Source organism: Pinus tabuliformis, chromosome 7, assembly GCF_031772625.1.
Source record: "Pinus tabuliformis cultivar Carrire ecotype Pingquan chromosome 7, CPIR1, whole genome shotgun sequence".
Taxonomy (NCBI): domain Eukaryota; kingdom Viridiplantae; phylum Streptophyta; class Pinopsida; order Pinales; family Pinaceae; genus Pinus; species Pinus tabuliformis.
The window spans coordinates 184,353,767-184,377,398 of NC_142293.1; the positions used below are offsets into that span (position 1 = coordinate 184,353,767).

At 42.3% G+C, this 23,632-nt stretch overlaps 1 protein-coding gene across 4 annotated transcripts in view; it reads right to left on the minus strand.

Moving 5' to 3' along the window:
* LOC149246465 (uncharacterized) overlaps positions 1-23,632 on the minus strand; it is a 250,623-nt gene that overhangs the window by 150,461 nt on the left and 76,530 nt on the right. For all 4 annotated transcript variants that reach the window (XM_089457927.1, XM_089457926.1, XM_089457924.1 and 1 more), the window contains one exon: positions 8,402-8,493. In XM_089457927.1, the coding sequence (XP_089314053.1) occupies positions 8,402-8,493 (92 nt within the window). The remainder of the gene's footprint in view (positions 1-8,401; positions 8,494-23,632) is intronic.

The following is a 23,632-nucleotide window of genomic DNA, read 5'->3' on the forward strand; positions in this document are numbered from 1 at the left end:
TTAAAGCGCATGGAGGGTCATTGTTCGGGTAATCCGTGCATGAGAGAAGCTTATGTAAATTTTCATTCTTTGATTAATAAATTGCCTGTAGTACCCACGTTGGGACAGGCCGTGGACTGTTTCCCTCCTTGCACTCTGAGGGTTTTAACCACGTCAAAAATACTGGTGTATTGATTTGAGATCTGGTTGTGAGCGGTGTCCTTTTGGTATTCTTTCTGTGGAACTTACCCTGTAAATTCCTACATGGTATCAGAGCTATTTGAGGGCCGCGTCCGTTGGTGATCCAAATCTGAAGCCGGTAGAACTGCATGCGGCTGTCGTTTCCTAGATCTGTTGTTTCTGACTGCTTTCGGGCCGAGAGGACTGCTCTGTTGCGTTCGGAGCATCTGTTCCAGTGAGGAACCCCTTTCGTTTCACGCGAAAAGGTTTCCGGTAGCCCTAGCTGCGTCATTTTTCAGATCGGGAGGTATACAGTGTTTCTTTTGCAGTTTACTGTTATTTTCTCTCTGCTTATTTCGGTCTCAGTTTATTTAGCCTTTTTTTTACCGGATCTATACCTTTCATTTCTGCGTATGCTCTTTGCCCTGCGACTCTGTGCGATCTGGGCAAATCAGAAACAGAAAGGAAGGATTTTTCTCATGCGTATGCTCTTTTCCCTGCACCTTAGTGTGATCTCGGAAAATCAGAAACATTGAGAAAAAATTTAGTTTTTCGGCTAAAGCTAACTTTGAGATTTTTTTTAAAATTTCTAGTTTTTTGGCTAAAGCTAACTTCGAGCCGCAAGGTTCGTTTTTCTTTGCATATTCGTGTTGGGTTTTGTGTTTTGTAGGGAAAAAGAGCTTTCTCAAGGCAAGCACGCAAACCAAGGCCCCCCCCCTCTCTCTCTCTCTCTCTCTCTCTCTCTCTCTCTCTCAAATTTTTTGTATAGATCAATTGGTTCAAAGCTATTTTAAGAGAGTAGAGGTCTTGGGTTCAAGTCTCCATTTTGTGGGGGCGGATTTTTTCATTCCCGCACATTCGCGCACTTTGCCGGCAACGTCAACAATTTTTTTTCAAAAAGCCATAACTTCTTCATCCGGAAGCCTTTTTCAGAGCCGTTTTTTTTAAAACCGCCTATTTTTTCGAGATCTATCCATTGGAACACTTACTTTCAGCATCTTCAGCTTCAGTTTTTTTTAAAATGGAAAGTCCATGCCAAGTCATTCTTGACAGCACTAACTACTTCCAATGGGTAGCCTACATGGAAGATTTACTTAGAAGTAAAGGTCTCTTCAGAATAGCCACAGACCAAGAGAAGAAACCAAAAGATGAAGACAAGGCGGCAAAATGGGAAAATAGACAAGATCAAGCACGTGGTTTGATAGGGATGTCTATTTCTCCTGATCTTAGATTCCACATTGCAGAACTTGAGACTCCTCATGAAGCATTAGAAAAACTTGCTAAAGTTTTTGGGATTAAAAATGAAATTAGAGCCCATCAACTTGAAAATGAGCTGCTTACTTTGGATCCTAATAATTTTTCTTGCATTGAAGATTTCTTGTCCAAATTCAAGACCCTTAGATATCTCTTGGAAGGTGTTAAAGTTAAGAAAGAAGATGGTAACCTTATTTATTCCATCCTTACTAAGTTGGGACCAGCCTACTCTGTATTTGTTTCCACTTTCCATTCTACAAGGGAAGCTTTCATTTGTCAAGGACAAGACTACAAGGCCCCTTCCTTTGACTCCTTTTGTGATTCCTTAATAAGAGAACAAGAAAAACTCTTACACCTTGGTCTTCTTAATCTTGGAAACTCTTCCACGAAAGCGTTAGCCGCCCAGCAGCAACCAAATTCAAAGAATCCTAAGAAGTCATATCCTCAAAAGAATGGTCCTAAACCATCTCAGCCTCAAAATGAAAGATCATTTCAGCAAAATGATAAGACCAATAAAAACAAATGGAAGAAGACTGATAGACATTGTAACTTTTGTAATCGAGATGGCCACTTAGAATCTAAATGCTTTAAGAAGATGGAAGCCTTGGAAGCCGCAATGAAGAAACATAACATCCATGTGGAGCCTACTTCAACTTCAACTTCCGGAATGGCACTTTCTGCATGTCATTGTCAATCATCTCAGTCTGGTTATGCATTAAATGTATCTTCTTCTTCTTCTCATTCTCATGAGTGGCTCATTGATTCTGGAGCCTCTTGTCACATGGCCAAAAACCAAGCCATGTTTTCTTCTTTAAATGATTGTAACACCAAAAATATATATATTGGTGATGATAGATCTCTTAATGTTGTAGGGACTGGAACTGTTCATCTAGACAATGGTCAGTTTAATGATGTATTATGTGTTCCAACCTTATCCTGCAACCTTCTATCTGTCTATCAGATAACTCATTCAGGTGAAGGTAAAATTGTTGAATTTTCACCTCATGATGTTGTAATCAAGGATCTAAAAGATCCTAAACAGATTCTAGCTACTGGTCTTGCTGATGATTCCAAAAGGTTGTATAAGTTTCACAACTTTGGGTCATCCAATCTTCCCTCAGTATTTGTTGCTCATAATGATGAAGTGAGCAAACTTTGGCATGAGCGATTTGGTCACTTAAACTATCGCTCCCTTCAGCATCTATGTAAAGAAAATATGGTGACAGGTCTTCCTATGGTATCTTGCAGAGATGGTGTTTGTTCCGGATGTGTACTCGGAAAACATCATCGGGACAGTTTTGACAAACGTGCCTCTTGGCACGCCTCAGCCCCTTTACAGCTTGTGCACAGTGATTTATGTGGTCCTCTTCCTGTTGCTTCATTCTCTGGCTGCAAGTACTTCTTAACTTTCATTGATGATTTCTCCAGACGCACTTGGGTATACTTCTTAAAACTCAAGAGCGAAGTATTTAACACTTTTTTGGCCTTCAAAGCCTTTGTTGAAAAACAATCTGGACATCAAATTCTTAAGCTAAGAACTGATAATGGTGGAGAATATGTTAAAAACACATTCATCAACTTTTGCACCGAAAATGGAATTCAAATGCAACATACTGTTCCATACACTCCACAACAAAATGGTGTAGCTGAAAGGAAAAATCGCACCTTAAAGGAAATGGCTAATTGTATGCTGCAATCTAAAGGACTCAGTCTTAGTTTTTGGGCCGAAGCAATTAATTGTGCAAATTATATAATCAATCGCACTCCTACTAAGGTTCTAGAGAATATCACTCCAGAAGAAGCTTGGAGTTCCATTAAACCAGATGTAAGTCACTTTCGTGTGTTTGGAAGTGAAGCATGGGCCCATATTCCAGATGAAAAGCATAAAGCTTTAGAACCTAAGAGTGAGAAATGTACTTTTGTTGGATATTCTGAAGATGTAAAAGGTTATAGACTTATTCCATTTAAGTCCAAAAATGTTATCATTAGAAGAGATGTAAAATTTGATGAAAATAAATCGGCCTGCGAGCCTAGTCCGGCGGATGTGCCACCTCTTCCTATCTCTTCTACTTTTGAAAACATTTCTTCTTCAGATGATGAAAGCGAGGATGATAATCCTCCCCCACCTTCTCAGGATCCTCAACTTCCAAGATGGGTCCGTGCTACTCGGGATGCAGCAGGTGATCTTGCCGGTGATCCTACAGATCAGCGACGTACACGTTCTCAGTTTGAAAGAGCCTCTTCTTTACTGGCTCAAGCTCCAGTAAATCATGATCCTGACACTTTTGCAGAAGCTTCAGGCCATCCACATTGGGAAGCAGCTATGAATGAAGAATATCATTCATTGATGACAAATGATACATGGGATCTTGTTCCTCTACCAAAGGGACGCAAACTTGTTAGATGTAAATGGGTTTACAGAACCAAGTATGGACCAGATGGGAAAGTTGATAAACATAAAGCTCGTCTCGTTGCTAAGGGCTTTTCACAGGTTGAAGGCATTGACTACACTGAAACCTTCTCCCCTGTTGCCAAAATGAACTCTATCCGCCTTGTTCTTTCCCTTGCTGCCTCTTTAAAATGGGAAGTCCATCAGATGGATGTTAAATCTGCCTTCTTGCATGGGGACTTGCAGGAAGAAATCTATATGGAACAACCCATTGGCTTCATACAAACAGACTCCAGCCTTGTTTGTCGACTTAAGAAATCCCTTTATGGCCTCAAGCAAGCTCCTCGGGCTTGGTATGCCAAAATGGATAGCTTTCTTTTAGAATCTGGCTTTTCTAGGTGTCATTCTGACAATACTGTCTACACCAAGAAAGTGGGCAACTCTCTTATCATCCTTGTTCTTTATGTTGATGATCTTATTCTTACTGGTAGTGATCCCAACCTTATAAACCATGTGAAGTCCAGCCTTAAAAAGAAATTTGAAATGACAGACTTAGGACACTTACACTATTTTCTCGGTCTTCAAGTCTTGCAATCCCAAGAGGGTATTTTCCTTTCCCAGTCCAAGTATGCTTGTGATATTCTTCGTCATTTTCACATGGAAGACTGTAAGCCAGCCCCTTCTCCCTTTCAGTCTGGAGTCAAACTTTCAGTCTCTTGTACTTCTCCTGAAGTTGATGCTACCTTATACCGTCAACTTGTCGGAAAACTCTTGTATTTAACCCATACTCGTCCTGATCTTTCCTTTGTTGTTGGCCTTGTTGCTCGTTTTATGCAAAACCCCCGTGAAAGTCATTGGAAAGCAGCTAAAAGAATACTTCGTTATGTTCGAGGTACAGTACAGTTTGGGATTCATTACAGTGCCAAAGCAGCTCCTCTGTTAGTTGGTTTCACTGATTCTGATTGGGCTGGTGACCCTGATGATCGGAAGTCTACTGCCGGTTATGTCTTCACTCTTGGTTCAGGACCTATTACATGGGCTTGTAAGAAACAGGCTGCCATTTCTCTTTCGTCAGCAGAAGCAGAGTATCGTGGTGCCGTGGAAGCTAGTAAGGAAGCCTTGTGGCTTCGTCAGATCCTATCAGAGTTTGGCTTTGAGCAGCAGCATCCAACCACACTTTGGTGTGATAATCAAAGTGCCATTCAGCTATGCAAAGATCCAGTCCAGCATCAGCGCAGCAAACACATTGAACTACACATGCACTTCATCAGAAAGCTCATTCATGACCATGTTCTTGAAGTGCAATATTGTCCAACAGATGATCAGGTTGCAGACATCTTCACAAAGGCTCTCACAGAGGCGAAGTTCACTAAACTTCGATATATGCTTGGAGTTCAGGAAGTTGTCACTAAGGGGGGATAGGCTCTAGTGCCTCCTTCCTTCTCCTATTGTGTCATATTTGTAAATCCTTCAATCCTATCCCAAGTTGTTCTTAAGGGGGGATGTTAGGATATTCCGACACATAGGATATAGTTAAGTTCAACTTGGTCTAGTATAGAGTTAGGTTAGAGTTAAGTAAAGTGTGTTTCTTTACCGTTGTACATTTTGTAACTTACAATCTGACGGTCACGATATGTAGTGATCCGACGGTTCACTCTCACCTCGGTATTACCGACACTTGATCCGTGGCTTGACACCCGATTGGTCCATGAGTTCTATTTAAAGCGCATGGAGGGTCATTGTTCGGGTAATCCATGCATGAGAGAAGCTTATGTAAATTTTCATTCTTTGATTAATAAATTGCCTGTAGTACCCACGTTGGGACAGGCCGTGGACTGTTTCCCTCCTTGCACTCTGAGGGTTTTAACCACGTCAAAAATACTGGTGTATTGATTTGAGATCTGGTTGTGAGCGGTGTCCTTTTGGTATTCTTTCTGTGGAACTTACCCTGTAAATTCCTACAGGAAGCGACAGTGGCAGAAGGATTTTCTTTAGTGATAGAGGGAGCAGTCGCGATCACCACATGAAGTCTTGCTTCAATGTCAAAGGGAGTTGACTTCTAAATTCGATATGAAGGATCTTGGTTGGATGCATTACTTCTTGGGACTAGAAGTGTGGCAAAAGCCAAGTGAGATCTTCCTTAGTCAAAGGAAGCATATTATTATGATCCTTCAAAGATTTGGGATGATGGAAAGCCAGTCCACGGCCACTCCCATGGTAACTAATATGAAGAAGCTAAGTGTCAGAGGGAGCACCCAGCCAGAAAGACCGTAAAGCAGTTGCAGTACAACATGTGTTGAGATATCGACATGGTACTGTTGGATATGGATTAAGATGTCTCAAATGATGAAGTACAACTGTAGGTCAGGATGATGATTCAACTTTGGGTTTGCTATGATAATCAGGACACTGACTGTACTACTGAAGTAGAGTATATTGTAGCTAGTTTGGCAAGTTGTGAAGCAGTGATGCTTCGAAAGCTATTCACAAGATTGTTTGATCAGATGTTGGAGATGACTGTGATGACAAGTCAAAGCACATTGAGATCAAGTACTGGGACATGGTATAGATAGGAGCAATAAGGCTCCAATGCATTTCTACGTACGAGCAGGATGATGACATTCTCACAAAGCCTCTATCCCAAGATGAAGTTTGTATACTTCAGGGACAAGCTTGGAGTGATTGAGAATGCTTCCCTTGGTTAAAGGGAGTGTTGATGTTGTAGCATCAAGGGGCAGAGATTCTCCCTAGGTCAGGATATTGACAAGTCATAATTATTGACCAAGGGGCATGTAATGTGGCTAGGGAGATTGGCCTAGATAGCATCAAGAACTGGAGTGCTCCCTCGATCAGGGGTTACCTGACCATATTGCTAATGGTTATTTGGCTAGTGGGTTGAGTAAGTGCCTATAGCATCGGGCAAGCGATTTGGCATTCAATAGGATGTGACAACATGTGGGAATGGTAAATGGGCCCACGGTTTCACCATGTATAAAGGGGTGCTTGATTCCAAGAGGTGATTTGGTGGATTGGTGAAACAAGAACTAGTCTTGACCCCAGAAGGCCAAAAGGTATTTGGCCAATGGAACCCCAGAAGGCCTTTGGCCAGTGGATGACTAGATCCATTTTGCGAAGGGGATGTGTCTAGTGGGTGACTAGATCCATTTTGCAAAGGGGATGTGTCTAGTGGGTGACTAGATTCCTCTATACAATGCTGATGCAAGATGCTTTCCACGTGGTTATGGTATAAAACATGAGGTGAATGGATTCATCAAAATAGATAGCTCATTCAACCTTTTATTGGGATAGAGAAATTTTTCAAGAAGAGATCATCTAAAGAAGTCAAAGAGAATACCTCCCTAGCTAAGAGAGAATTTTGGGGTAGTTGCAGTCGGTATTCCCAACTACTCCAAGTCGGCCATGAAAGTAATTTAAGATAGAGGGAAAATCAAATTTAAGATTTAAATTAAATGAATTTGTTTAAGGTCGGCTCCAAAAAGTTCAAGTCGACCAGCCCCAAAAGACACCTATTCGGACTCATTAGATCACCATATAAAGGCTATTCGTCCTGCTCATCTTGGCATCAATTCAGATCACATATGCTCATCTTCTGTTCACACGTGGGAGTTTAGAAGGAATAATTCTGAGGCAACAGACCAAGATTCTTCTCATGCAGTGGGAGTTTAGCAGTCCAAATTCTGAGGAAGGTGCAATAGCGAAAATTTCACAAGACCAAAATTTTTCAGTTGCTCAGGAGGCCGAATTTATCTTTGGTTGACCAGGTTTGACATGGGTACGCATGTGGTCAGTTTGAATTTGTTTTTCACTGGAAGATCAGATTGTATCTCTTGTTGAATTGGGCAATTTCTCTAAGAAATGGTTGTTGGGTTTTTCCCAAGGTTGGGTTTTCCCATCGTAAAAATTTTGTGTCGCTTGTGTTTGGCTGTCTCTTCATGATCCTACTGTAATTATTGTTTTACTGTTGAGATTTTCTATCTATAATTGCTTAATGATGTATGTGGCACAATGAATTAAAAAAGAAATCATTGGAAGTAATTATCAGACTAGAAGATCATGAAAAATCAACACACCAAGGGATCCATATATCTTCATATCCAATCATTTAGCAAAATATGGATACCTAGAACATCACATGACTAAGTGCAATGTTCTCTCTCTATGATAAGCAAGTATACCAAGGAAACACCATTAAAACACCTAACACGTCATCCATGTCATCAACAATCCATGGAACGAAGTGAAGATCAACAAACCCAAGTCCATCCAAATCTCCATCAACCTATACAACATGTCTTTGTGATAAAAATGACAAGGGTAGTGAAAATATTCACTAGTGTAGGCCTCGTGCAAAATGAGGGGTAACGCCACCTATGCAAATCCCAATAAAATCACAAAGATAAGGTCCCAAAATCAGCAAGTATAAACTTAAATACAAATAAAAGACTGCCTACCCAATAAGCTAGTGCACAGATTAAGAACAATCAGACATGTTAGTTCATCAGCAGAATATCAGTTATGCAACTTACAAGAGTGACACAGAATCAAAAGCTTCATCAATCCATTTTCAAATACAAATACCTCGTTTCTGCTTCACGTTGCATTGTGTTCTGCTGCTGCACAACCAAACGTGTACGTAATTCTAAATTCTCTTTTAGGGCTGAATCTTTGAGCTGTCAAACAAAACACTTATGAATTATCCACCAAAACATGCATGCAGGAAGTCAATGGAATGAATCAAAATTACCTATAGAGCATCATCTACTATATCTTATAGCACTTTAAAAGTAAATTTTTAAGTGGGGTCCACATAAAACTTCACAAATGTCAAGCCCCATAATCAACCCTCTTGAATTGCTACCTAACCTTTTCTTATTCTGCATGCTGAAATCATGCAAACTGAATGCATATGCTATTAGTAAGGTCTATAAGAAGGATTAGATGTACAGCAATCTAAAACAAACCCGATAAGTCAAGCATGGCAGCCATTCTAAATTACTAAATAGTCTAGATAAATGTTACTGAAATATTTGTGCATCTTTCTTAGTGGCGTTTAATTTACTTTGCCCATCTTGATCCCTGTTGGTTTCGACAGTACTTCAATCATTTTGGGTTGTCCAAAATTATTTGAATGGTGGAATCAACTGAATGGAGAGATATAAGTTAGGATCTGTATATCTAACATCTAATTTACATATAAGCAAATTCCAATATTGCATATGCACGGTCAAGATAGGATGCTGGGTTACAGATTATGCCTTCAGAGAAAGTGAAATGTGAGAGGAATTGACATTGTGCAGCTTTATGGTGAGTATAATGGCAAAATTAGTAAATAATCTGCAAAATATGACTAAAAGTTCATGATTATGAAAAATAAAAAGTAAACCTTCTACTATAGTAAATCTGAATGGGTTAGCTATGGAATGAGTGACCTAACAGGGTGTGATACGATAACCTGTTGGTTCAATCACTGAAAGTTATATCCAAAGAACCTGATGATAATATTGTATATCATACATTAGCATGGTTTCTACAAAATATGTTCAGCTAATAGCATCACTTTGATAAATATAATGGTGGCCTTTTGCTTGATCTTGATTAATAAATGTCATATCCCCAATAATTAAATTTGTGTAAGGAACATTCCCAATTTTGCAGTTTTGTTTCCTACTAAATATTTTCGTGTTTGGACTTAGGAGATTGGGTTAGAAGACTTGGAATTAAATTTTGCAAAAGGAAAAGAAGGCAACTTAGGAAATTGGGTAAAAATTTAAGTGGTGAGTTGTGGGGGCCACACTAAAATGGAAATCGAACCCTTAGGAGGAATTCGACCCACAAGGAGGGAAAACGCTCAAGGGGCTCGATTTGGTGGGGACCACAAGGGGAGAGAGGAGAGCAGCTACAAAAAGAAAAAGCAAACTCATTTTTGGGGTTCCTTGTTTATTCATCTAACTTGAGAGTTTGCTTGAGCAAGTCAACTAGTGCTTTGAGCACAGGGATTTCCAAGGGGAAATACCCACCTCTCTTTTGGTGGACTTCGAGTGCCACCCTATGTTGAAAAATGTAACTAGGTTCGGTCTTCATAAATGTATTTGAGTCACAATGAAATCTAAGTTGCAGGAAACGTATGGCAAGGGGGCATTTCCGTACGGAAACGAGTACGAAACACTGAAACGCGTGTGGTACGGCTTTGAAACGCGTTTCAGGCCGTACTGCCACGTTCAATTGCCAGTATGACCTGAAACACGTTTCAGGGCCGTACGACTCACGTTTCAGCTTTTTACTTGTGTTTTAAAAAAAAAAAAATGTTTTCTAATTTATTTTTAGGTTATCCTAGTGACTTCTAGTTGCTTCTAGATGCCTGTCTAAAGTTATAAAAGTGAACTTTTGCCCTAGTGTTGATATGTAGTTCATGGTAATGTTAAATTCTTAAAGTAACATTACCATGAAATGACTCAGGATGTTTGAGAGTGGTTTCGCCCTCATTGGATTTCATATGGAGAAAGTAGAATTTTAGATCTCACTCAAAATCCAGCAGACTTATCTGTTTTTCAGTATTTCAGGATTGGGGGGATTGCAATGTTTCCATTGGATTTTATCATGTACTAGGGTATGGAACTTGTATTTAATCAAGAGAACCAAGCCCTCTATGCAGGGGAGACTCCAAAAAATCAAGAGCATGTAGGGTACTAGGGTATGAAACTTGTATTTAATCAAGAGCACTAAGGTCGTTCGACTATGTAGGAGGAGACTCCCAATCAAGCACGAGACGAGAAATTAGAAATTTCTCGTGGCTGATTTTGGATATTTCTATTTTCATTATGTGATCATTCATGAGTAAATGTGATGTAAATTTAGAGACTTATTGTTTATGCATTGACAATTGACAATTTTATCATAATGTAATAAATTAGAATGTATCATATATGCTTTATAATTGCACATATTACTTAAATGTCCTAATATATATATATATATATATATATATATATATATATATATATATATATTCGCATTTCCCCGTTTCCAAAATTTGGGGAGGTTGCGTTTCGTATCGGTTCTCGTTTCGAAAACTCGTACCCGTTTCCCCATTTCATGCAACCTTGAATGAAATGTATCTATTAAAAGAATGAAGAAAAATATTTTTATTATTATTATTATGACTTATTAAAGCATGGGTTTCATGCTTCGGTCATCTTGTTTTAGGTCAAAGTCCCCATTGAGGACTTCTAGGATTTATTCTGAGTCATTAGAGTCATTGTCCATTAAAGAGACCCTTCTTGTGCTTTTGAATCATGTAAAAAGAATTAATATTGAGCCAAATATGCTATTTGTCCCCTCCACACCAAGTCGGCCTCAAGAACTTTCAAGTCAGCCTCAATTGGCTAATTCGACCTCACCAGAAGCCCATATATTGGAGCAGATCGATTTCATTTGGAGCATTCACTCTCTCTCTCATAAGTTCAATATCCAGAAGAAAGAAGTTGGGAAGTGCTAAGGTGAAAAACAGCTGGAAAAGGGTGCGAAATTTGGAGGGAAGAAAGAAGACATCAAAATCAAAGTTTTGGGCCATATATCTCTCACTCAAGTGGAGTATCTAGGGAGATCGAAGTTTTTCTTTGTCTAGTCGAAGCTACTGCTACTACTGCAAGTTGTTTCTGCTAGGTCGAAATTGCTATTGAACGGTTATCATTTGCAAGAAGGATTGAGGGCTTACTTGGTGTGGAGGAAGTCTTCATCTAAGTCAAGAGTCTTGGATTATCTCGTGAAACTATTGAAGGAAGAATTGTTGAATGGGTTTTCCCCTAGATAGGGGTTTTGCCCTAGATGTCAGCCTACATCTGGTGTCTTTGTGTTATTGCTTCGGTAATTGCTTGATGAACTAAAAGTAAAAGAAGAACATAAAGATAAAAGAATCACAAGTAATTATCTATATAAGAAAATATTTCTGCCTTTCTGATTTTCTAACATGGTTTCGGAGCTAAGGTGAACAAGGAAAAAGGCAGTTTGAGGATCTACTGAAAGGACTCCGAAGGATTGAACAAGGGATCATATAAGGAGCTCTTATAAGGGAAGAAGCTCACTACCTTCAAGGACAATGTCTAACACAATAAAGAGTGAGAACAAATTGGAAGGAGCATCAAATTACAGGGCATGGAAGAAGAGAATTGACCTCATTCTTGAAAAGAACAAGTCTTGGATTTGGTCAAAGGAAAAGTGAAGAAACCTACCAAAGAATCTAGTGATGCAGATAAAGTGAAGTTTAAAGAGTCAGAAATATTGGCTATGACATTAATGGTAGAAAGAAAAAAGGACAACCTAGTCCCATACATTTCCAATATAGACCATGCTCAAGAAATGTATGAAACCTTATCAAAATTTTTCACTACCAAGAACATCGGTCAAGTAGCAAGTCTAAAGAATGAACTAAAGACTACAAAAATGACAAAAGATGACACTGTGGCGGCTTCCTTCTTTGTAAGGATATCTAGAATTAGAGATAACCTTCAAACTAGTGATTACCGATGATTACTGATTAAGAAAGAGCTAGTGATTACTGCATTATTGGGACTACCGCCTACTTGGAGTTCTTTTGTTTTTGGTCTCAACAGTTGGAAAGAAGCTCTTACATTCGAGGAATTTCTAAGTTTAACTCGTTAGAAATTCTTCCTGTACTATCTGATTTATTTCTTCCTACTTGTTCAATTACTTAACAAGTTATTTACTATGTAAATACTGAAAATAAATACAAGTACAGTATCAACATCTACAATTCATCAACTAAAAGTAAACAAGCACACAAGTGACACCATTATTTTTGGACCAATGTCCCCAGAAAAACCCAATGCGGGAAAACTGGTGCTGCTATTCAAAGTGTTTTATTATTATGTAGTTTTCAAAATACAACTAGGGTGCCAGAAATGGCTCACCCAACAGAGAATGCCCTCGGCAATAGTACCTCTCCTCGGAGATAGATATTCTGGCTGATTAATCATCGGATGAACGATCCCACAGCAACAATTGCAACTTCTGCTGCTCTGTGTCACCCTATCTGGCTCACCAGCTCCCAGCCTGTCCAACGAAACCCTCCAACGCTGCCTCTAGGTCCTGCGTCAGCTCTGTTAGTCTCTGCGTCAGTTCTGCTAGCCTCTGTGTCAGCTTCTGGAGCCTTTTCGTCAGCTTCTAGGGCCTTTGCGTCAACCCCTAGACCCTCTGCGTCTCACACGCTAGCCTCTCTGGCTCTGCACAGCTCTTCGCTACCTCTGCGTAGCCTCCAGCTGCCTCTGCGTCAACCTCACTGGGCTCTACGCTGCCTCTTCGGTACCAACTCTGCCTCTCTGCTATGTATTCACTGCCCCTCAGCAGCAACTCAAATCAGTCACTCGATTTCCTCAGCAAACCCTGCCCCGGAAAATCGAATTCTTAATCTCTCTTGGTGTGTTCTCCAACTGACCCTCAACCCTCCTCTTATACTTTTCTCGTTGGTTCATCAACGGCCCAGATTAACTCTCTAATCAATGGCTAAGATTAGATTTGGCTTGATCCATGACTTTTGGAACATTCTAACCTAGTTTTATATTAATACCCATTAATATTTTATTTTTCCTAAGTTTAGACTTAGGAACTCCATTAAAAATATTAATTATTTTAATATCTCCCAAACCGGTTAGTCTCGGCCCAAACCATTTCTAGGTCTTGGAGATCTCATGTGATTTAGCCTCTCCACCAATTTTCATGGCTAGAGCACATCCAATGCTACCCCAAATCAATAGTCCCTCTTAGCAAGGATTGTGCTCCAGTAATACTCCACACTGAGTATCACACTGATTATTCGACACCGGTCTCTGTGCTAATGCTAGGCCTCCCTGCCCAACATCCTCTGCGCTGTTGCATTATGTATAGCAACCCATGGCCCTGCCACTGCCACTGCTGCATCCGTACGACAGCTCCCTCTACATTTGTGTTGTTGCAAGTCCATATACCTGTAACCTAGCACTACATCCCCTTCTCACGCTGCATCGTGTTGCCCATAGCACTGCCACTGCTAACTGTTGCAATGCAACAACTCCATGCATCTCGCATCGTTGCACACCTCTCTATGCCATCCTGCACTGGTGCAATACTCTCGTGCTTCTCACACAGTTGCATCCTCCTAGCCTCTGCGTTGTCACGGGAATCCTGCACTATAGCACTCTCTGTCGCTCCATCCGCATTCGTCTCTAACAACATCTGTTAGTCCTGCTACTCCTCTTCGAGGCTCCCATAGCAAGGTATAATCCAAGAGGTTGGGTACCTCAAGGATTTTGCCCCTCATCGCCTGTAGTCCATCTGACTACAACTCGATGTCACCCCACTTCCTCTCAAGTCACACATGAGCACTCATGGCACAGTCATCATCCTCCTCGACTTCCTCTTCCACCCTCACTAGCATTGCCTTGGTCTCAAAAGCCTCTCCCTTGCTCTTCTTTCTAGGACACTGGTTTGCAAAATGACCCAGTTCCCCACAATGGAAGCACTTGACCTTGGAGAGGTCCTTCTTATTTCCCTTCTCTTGCTTTCCCGCAAATGCGAGAGTCGCATCTTCTTCTTCCTCCTCGTTGATTCTGACCCTTTTTCCGCTATTCCCTACTTTGGTCACTCGTCTGATCGCTTCTTGATGAAGAGCTGCCCACAGTTCCTCCCAATTCGGAAGGCTCGACCTGCCCAGTATGCTCTGGACAAATACCTCCCAATCCTCTGAGACTATGTTCAATGCGGTCCTCACCATCAATTCCTGATCCGGCGTGGCCCCTATGGAAGTTAGCTGGTCCCAGATCTCCTTCAATTGACCGAGGAAGACATCTATCTGCTCTCCCTTCTGCATCTGGTATGACCGCAACTGATTTTCAAGTAACATCTTCCTTTGCACGGAAGTATGCTGGTACAATTTCTTCAGGGCATCCCACATCTCATTTGTCGTGTCCTTCTCGGCAATATGCGGCACCACATGATCCTTGACCCCATCAAGGATGATGCACTTCGCCCTGGCCATTGCCTCCTCGTACTTCTCATTTTCAGCTAGGTCAACTGGGATCACTATTGTTTTCAAGGCGAAGTCCTTGATGCGATATCTGTCTAGAATGGACAAGATCCTGGCCTTCCAGACCATGAAGTTGGATGCTCTGTCCAACCTATCCTGATCTCTCAGTCCATTCACGGCCATTATGCTGCTCTTCTTCTGACTCCTCCAAGTCTCTCTACTTCCCTCCTGGAAGTCCTTGGTTCAACTCCCTCTGAGTCTCGATTTCCCTTCTGGAAATCCCTCCTCCTTGGCCTTGCCCTGTTAGCTACTGTCCTAACCACAGTACCCCACTAGCTTTGCTCTGCAAATTATCCGCAACCTCCTATACCCTAGCAACTTGAAGGACTAAGCCTTTAGGCTCTGTGTAATCCCGGCACCGGCAAAATCTGCACCTCCTAGCCACAGCGCCGATCCTTCCTGACTGAGAAAGATGACCAGGCACTGCGTAGGTCAGGTCTGCTCCTCTCTGCCTCTGCGTTGATCCTCCTCCGAGCTTGAACTGATGACACAGGCCCTCTACGTCACCCCTTGCTGCTTTCTGCTAGGAACAGCTTCTCTCATTCGGGACAGCTGTTTCTGCTGCTACTGCTCTGCTCGGCTGATGCCTTCAGTTATCCTGTGATCTGCAACCATGCTCTGATACCATGTTGGAATTTCTAAGTTTAACCCGTTAGAAATTCTTCCTGTACTATCTGATTTATTTCTTCCTACTTGTTCAATTACTTAACAAGTTATTTACTATGTAAATACTGAAAATAAATACAAGTACAGTATCAACATCTACAGATCATCAACTGAAGGTAAACAAGCACACAAGTGACACCGTTATTTTTGGATCGATGTCCCCGGAAAAACCCAATGCGGGAAAACCAATGCAACTATTCAGAGGGTTTTATTACTATGCAGTTTTCATAATATAACTAGGGTGCCAGAAATGGCTCACCCAACAGAGAATGCCCTCGGCAGTAGTACCTCTCCTCAGCGACAGATATTCCCGTTGATTAATCACCGGATGAACGATCCCACAGCAACAATTGCAGTTTCTGCAACTCTGCGTCACTCTAATAGGGACTGTGTCACACTATCTGGCTCACTAGCTCCCAGTTTGTCCCACGAAATCCTCTAGCGTTGCCTTTAGGCCCTGCGTCAGCTCTGCTAGCCTCTGTGTCAGCTTCTGGAGCCTCTACGTCAGCCCCTAGACCCTTTGTGTCTCACACGCTAACCTCTCTGGCTCTACGCAGCTCCTGGCTGCGTCTGCGTGGCCTCCAGTTGCCTCTGTGTCAACCTCACTGGGCTCTACGTTGACTCTCTGGTACCAACTCTGCCTCTCTTTTATGTATTCACTGCCCCTCAGCTACAACTCAAATCACTCACTTGATTTCCTCAACAAAACCTACCCCAGAAAAACAAATTCTTGATCTCTCTTGGTGTGTTCTCCAACTGACCCTCAAGCCTCCTCTTGTACTTTTCTCGTTGGTCCATCAACGGCCAAAATTAAATCTCTAATCAACGGTTAAGGTTAGATTTGGCTTGATCCTTGACTTTTGGAACATTATAACCTAATTTTATATTAATACCCATTAATATTTTATTTTTCCTAAGTTTAGACTTAGGAACTCCATTAAAAATATTAATTATTTTAATATCTCCCAAACCATTTCTGGGTCTTGGATATCTCATGTTCTTTAGCCTCTCCACAAATTTTCATGGCTAGAGCACTTCCGATGCTACCCCAAATCAAAACTTCGTCAAAATATCGGCGACCTACACATCAGTCCCAATGTGATGGAGCCTTCTTGCTCCTCGTTGTACCCTATCCCAGATAAAGTGGTACCTGATGTCTGTATGCTTGGAGCAATCATAGAACACGGGATTCCTCAACAATTGAATCCCCCTCTGGTTGTCACAGAAGATCACGATGGTATCCAGCACGTGTCCAAACAGCTCACTAAAGAGCTTCCTCAACCAGGCAGCTTCACACAAGGTCATACTCGTAACTATGTATTCAGCCTCAGCGGTGCTCAAAGAAACCGACTTTTGCTTCCTGCTCATCTAGGATATCAAAGCAGAACTCAAAGAAAACCAGCACCTAGAAGTGCTCTTGCGATCCTCCACATTTCCTGCCTAATCAGCATCAGAATAATCATGCAGCTTCACATTTCCAGTAGTGTGTCTCAATTTATGAGAGATTGTGCCCTGAAGATATCTCAAATGATTCTTGGCACCAATCCAGTGAGGCTCAACCATATATGAGCTCAACATGCTAACTGCAAAACATATATCCAGACGGGAGTTCACCAAGAACATCAATGCTAGTATGAGTTTATGAAACTCAAAGGCATTTCCCAAATCAGGTCCAGCATCACTACCGCATAACTTCTTAAAGTTAGGCTTCATTGAGGTAGTCACTAACCTGCAGTTCACCATTCCAAATCCGGAATCCAACTCCCTCTTACTTATGCAAATGAGAGGGTTTGTACCTGTCAAAAAGAGGTCGTCCTCATAAGGTACCAATATGAGAGGTCTATCATCCACAACCTTAAGGCAAAGGTTTGGATCGACTTCACTCCTAGTGAATCTCATCTTCATCAGCTAACTATCAATCCTCTCATACCAACCCTGGGGTGCTTGCTTCAAACTATAGAGAGCTTGCTTCAACTTGCATACATGAGATTCCCGATCATGAATCTCAAACCTCTCGGGTTGATCCATATCTGTGGTCATGTTATTACATGAAGGGAATGATGCCCTTGTAAGTTTTCCTTCGGTACATCTCGGACATGTACCTACATGCTCTTCTTTGAAACTCGAGCATCCCTGTCACCATCTGTCTCACATCAGGTAGGGCCCCACAATGTAGATGGGCAGACCTCCAGTGCCATAGAATAGATGTGTCACACGACATGGTCCCCATTGGACTTCCTACAACTTGATACAATTGCCAACCTTGAACCCAAGAGTAAAAGCATCTTTAAAATTCCTTTTCCAAGCACGTATCTTTCCATCGATGAATGCCACCCTGTAATCTTTGACTTTCATTGCCGAAATGGACACCAGGTTCTTCTTGAAATCAAGTACATAAAGAACTTCTTGCGAGTTACCCTGATCCATTTGAAGAGAAACATTCCCTGCACCCTTTATGGGATAGGTGGCATCGTCTCCAAGTATAATCTCCAAGTTTGTTTCCTTCTCTATCATATTAGAGAGCGCTTCCTTGTATCTAGTGAAGTGCCTTGACGCACCACTATCAATAAGCCAATTTCCCAAAGAGTCCAATGGAGAGGGCCGACATAAGATAATACTCCTTTTGCTTATTAGAAACAACATTTGATTCTTCATACCTAGAGTTCCTTTGTTTCTTGAAGGGTCAGCCATTTTCATGATGTCTTGCATTCATTTTTCCTTTGCCATTTTACCTATCATTCCTTCGATCATTGAAGATGCCCCTGGAATGATTGTGATCATCATCATGTGATGTGTCCCTTCTATTTTGGACACTCCCTCGCATAATGGCCAAACTTATTGCAAGCAAGGCATCTGCCTTTCCTTCCACCCTTAGATCTGGACTTTCCATTGAAGTGACCTTTAGGTAGGCCACTAGATGCTTCCGCTGCGCCACTCTGATAATCTTCTTTGATTCGACTTCACCCTTGGTGAATTTGAAGTGGAATGAGGAACCCATTGAGTCTTTTGACCTTGTCCAACTGTCTTCGGTGATTTCTCTTTCACTCTTGCTTGGGCTTTGTCTTCACCTCAGCTCTGATACCATGTTTATTTTAGGTATGTTCTATGCTTAGAGCATTTAGTTCAATTTTTCCATTTAGTTCAATATCAATTCTAGCAATCACATCAGCATGATAGTAAAGTGCAAATAGAACATAAACATAAACATCAGAAAACAAGCCAAGACAAGAGGACACAAGATGCGGCGCCAACCAGGGACAAACCCCAATGTGGGGAAACCCTTGATCAATTCTTCTTATATTCTTCAATAGTTCAGCAGAGAGAGAGATAGTACATATACATCAGAAGTCAACACTTTGACTTGACAAAATACGAGCAGAGATCTTCACCATGAAGATAATAACATAATGAAGTTGCAGGTCTGATGACATGGACTGCAGTTTTGAACTTGGGAGAAGACAAACTTCTCCAAGTTGATCCCATCACCATGTTGCACCCAACATCACGCTGCATCAACCATCCTGCATCCATGTCATGTTGGTTCAACGCAGTCCTTCTAACATCATGTGTTGGCTATGGCCTATGGCCTAGCTCAGCAAGACTGAGCCTGAATAAGGTCCAAAGTGCAGTCTCCTAATAGTCCCAAAATCTACCCAGATTTGACTGCAATTGATCTCCAAGGAAAGGTTGTCCTCTTTATTCTTCAAAGCAACCTTCCATTAATATAGTTGACCTTCAAGGGAAAGTTGTCCCCTTTGCTGTGATGTAGAGCAACCTATTTGCCCTTAACAATAGCTCTGCCTTCCACAAGACCATCCTTCACTTGCCATCACGGGTCATGGTAAGTTACAGCGAGTACCAGCCCTCAAGTATGCACCCAAACAAGCTACTAACACTGCAGCTAGGTCCCTCTTCTTTGTTGTTCTACGTAGGAATATAGGGCTAACACCAGCCCCTATACTTAACCAACAACCCACAGATTAGGGCTCTGTCACCTGGCACTCCTTCCGCTATCCAAAAACAATGCTTGCCCTAACTAACTCGGCTCTCATACAGTATGAGACAGCCTCCACGCAGTCACAGTGATCCTCATAGGTCTGCTTCTAAACAATGGTAATACTTCTCTTCCACGCTGAAAATTCCACTACCCTTGGCCCTATAATAGAGACCCTTTTCCTTACCTAAAGGCTCCTTCTGCTTGCTGCGTATAAGAGCTTTACAAACAGTGACTAGCACATTAATTCTGCCAGCGTATAGGAGTCCCTTGACTGTGTATAAGGGTCACCCTTTGAACAACAATTATGGCTCTTTAGAACTGGGGTTTAGGCCTTCACATGTTGTTGTTTAAGGCTTCTCCCTATATGGCTTAGATCACCCTTTTAGGACTGCAGCTAGGGTAGCATAGGACAACAGCTAGGGCTAGATATGATGACGTCTAGGTCTCCTTGTCTGGACTACGAATAGGGGTCCTTTTTGGGCTGCGTATAGAAGCTCCCTATTATTGTGTTTAGGGCTTGAGCTCCCTTCTAAGATTGCAGCCAGATCCTTCTTTTCTCTACAGCTAGGGCATGTGCCATGGATGTACCTCCTCTAAGACAGCGTTGCGACTTCCTCCATTAACTGCATCTAGGGCTTCTCACTTTTGATCTCTCTAGCCACCAAACCCAAATGAGTGGAAAGAGATCTAAGGAGAAGTGTGTGTGTCAAAGTGACTTGAAGGTCACCTCTATTTATGCTAAAACGTGGAGGACAAGTGGGGGTAATTGGGTTGTTGGCCGACCTTGACGAATTGTCACATAACACAAATAAATTCATATCTCCATGAATACATGTCGGAATTGGATGATCTTTAGATCAATCCTACACCTCTCGACGAGAGGAATCCAAGAAAAATATCAGTTGTCATGAATAAGAAGACACACATGGAGTTTGGCCCTAGTTGCCGATTTTAACACCATTTGAGGAGGATTGCTGGAGTTGGAAGAGCAGAGATTGACAGGATCAGTCACAGCAACAGAATTCAAAATTGGAGGAAGGCCAAGCTGTGAAGGGTCAATTTTTGAAGGTTGGAACAAAAAGAAACCCTTTCTAGGTTTTTCTAGGTTTTGGGCAAGGATCACACTCCTAATTTTATAGAATTCTCTGGATAGATCTAAGGGGTCAAACAGGGGTCCCAACTTAGCCAGCAACTAGAGGAGCTAAGGGGAATTTGGGCCAAAATTCTGAAGTCAACATTTGGCTAATTCCTTCATGGGTTTTTCTGGGTTTAGGCCAAGGAGCAAGGAGCTGAAATCTCATAATTTTTTGAGCACGGGAAGCAATGATTCCAACCCTTCGAAGTCAGCAGAAAAAGCAGTTTTCTCGGCCAACGCAGTTCAGTTTGGTCCAGCAGTTGTAACAACCTTCAGTTCAGCATTTTCTCACCTAGGTTTGTCATGCTTGTCCATTGAGACAAGCCCAAGTGTACCATTCTATTTTACTATTGCATTTGCTCCTGAAGAAGTAATAAAATGGCTCAACAATTCTCTATTTCCAATGTTTCCATGGGTGCTTATTGTATATTTCGTTTTTCTGATTGTTGGATCATTTGGATGCTTTGTATATCACTTACATTCTTGTTTAAGATCATTACAGTGGTATCAGATCCATGATCTTGGCCAACTGTGGGGTAGCCATCTAGATCATGGAAGATTTGAGCATGTATGCACAGTGACGGGCTAAACCATAGACAACTTATGCCTCAAAGAAGATTTAATATGCAGGAATTCTAGGGTGGAATCCATTGGAATGATGAGAGATTGACCCAGTTGAGAAAGGTGTCGAACCAAATACATTCTCATCCTTACAGCAAAGACATTAGTGGTGTGCAGGCTATGGGGCTGCAACCATCTACAATGTATGGGGAAAGTCGACAGAATCAGGGCATCAGATCTCCTCAAAAGGAGCAGGCAGGACAAAGACAGTTAGAGGGTGAGACGAGGGGGCGCTTTTATTGGTGGAGACTTGGCTTTAGATATCAGGAGCCTAAGGAGGAGGTTTTTGTGGGCACAATAGAGTATGAGAAGCATGTCAATGTGTCCAGTGTGACGCAGGAGTCACACTTGTTGGAGATTCCTTTGATAGCTCTGACTGACACCTTGGGGGAGAGAGTAGAGCACACACCCACAAGGCCTTCCATTGACAAGGTGCCAAGAGACATGGAGGTGTCCACCATTGAGGAGGTGCCATCCGTTGTTGAGGTATCCATTGATGAGGTATCCGGGGTTTTGACTAAGTACTCAGGTGATAGTAGTGCACCACGGGTTGATGAGGCACCGGGAGACATCTCCACCGTTGATGAGGAGCCGATAGGTACAGAGGCATCTAAATCTATGCCAGAGTTACTAGACGACAGTCACCTGCAGCTGATTGGCGAGCATCTATTGCGTGTTGGATTATCTATGGAGGAACAGTTGGAGGCTCATGTTGAGTCCACGATGGAGGAGGATGTGTAACCATCCTTGGGTCTAGCCATTGATGAGGGCCAGCATAGAGACCGCGCGTTGGGATTTCAGCACAGTTCGTTTCAGAGGCACGTTGACGAGATCTACAACGTTATTAGCCCACCCTTATGCATTGGATTAAGGGAGGCAGCGTTGTCTAGACATACCCTAGGGGATGGTCAGGTTAGCAGGACTGAACGACATGAGCTGAGTATGACACTGCATCAGCTTGGAGGACTTGTTTCTTCCACAGGGGATTGTACATTCGATCCCTCCTTTGGGATTAGGTCGCGAGAGGTACTGAGTTGGTAACCGATGGAGCAGGCTACGCAGTTGGATACATCCATGGCCACAATTCAGTAGAGGCCATGGATAACCATAGGGAATCAAGGGCCAGATTGTTGTTGGGATCCAGGTGGCATTTCCTATCACATCATTGAGTCGTTAGGTGACAGTAGTAGCTGCGTGATGGATCCGACGTTTGGGCACACACACATTTTCAGATCTCCTTCAGAGCCCGAGAAAACACTAGTGACAAGATGGTTTGACAGGGGAGCAGACCAATTTCATGAGTTGTCTTGGAATATTGATTGTGCATGGAGTCATAAGGTGATTAGCCTACTATGGCAGGCGCTGGTAGGAGGAGGTGGCATCGACAGACCACCGAACAAGGCATTACATGGAGACGGTGCTCTCTCATTGGTATATTGGACACTGTAGCTACTGAGGATAGGCACAATAGTGTCATTCCCATTGGCATGTGAATAGTCAGACTGCTCAAGTCTTTCAAGGCAGATGCGGAGATGTAGGCCACATCATGGAGGGATTACTAGCATATTGGTGGATGCATTGGCACATGTAGGATGGCATATGATACAGGGTGGTACGACAGTAGGTAGTGGTACCTAGGGGTGCACAAGGATATGTCGCAGAGTCCAGTCTTATGTAGAGGAATGCGACTAGATGCATACAGACCCAATTTTAGAACCTAGCATCCAATGTTGTATAGAGGTATGCAGTGATGAGCAGTGGCCTGCAGAGGAGCATGGAGATGCATGTTTGTTTGATGTAGCATGTTGGTTTGCATTGAGAGACTCACCTTGCATTGAGTACATGTGGGAAGAGCTAAATACAGTGACATAGGCAGGATATGAGATGGTACAGGATGGTACAGCAGTAGCAAGGGGTATCCAGTGGTGTACAGGGATAGGCTACAGGGTATAGTGCCCGGTCGAGGACTACAGGGTATAGTGCCCGGTCGAGGACTACAGGGATACTCGGTGGGATGAAGGGGCATATAGTGTTGCACAGTGAGGTCTTAGAAGGTTGCCTCCAAGGAGACTTATGGAAAAAGACACCGAGCATACCTTTGGGTGTACTTCACTCAGGATAGAAGGGGACACAGATGAGCGATACTCGATGGTATCCATGGGGACTCACATGCCTGTCCCTCTTATACATCACTTACAGGCACAGACGACTTGGTTGTATGGTGTTGCACAGTGAGGTCTTGGAGGGTTGCCTCCAAAGAGACTTATGGACAAAGACACCAGGCATACCTTTGGGTGTACTTCACCCAAGATA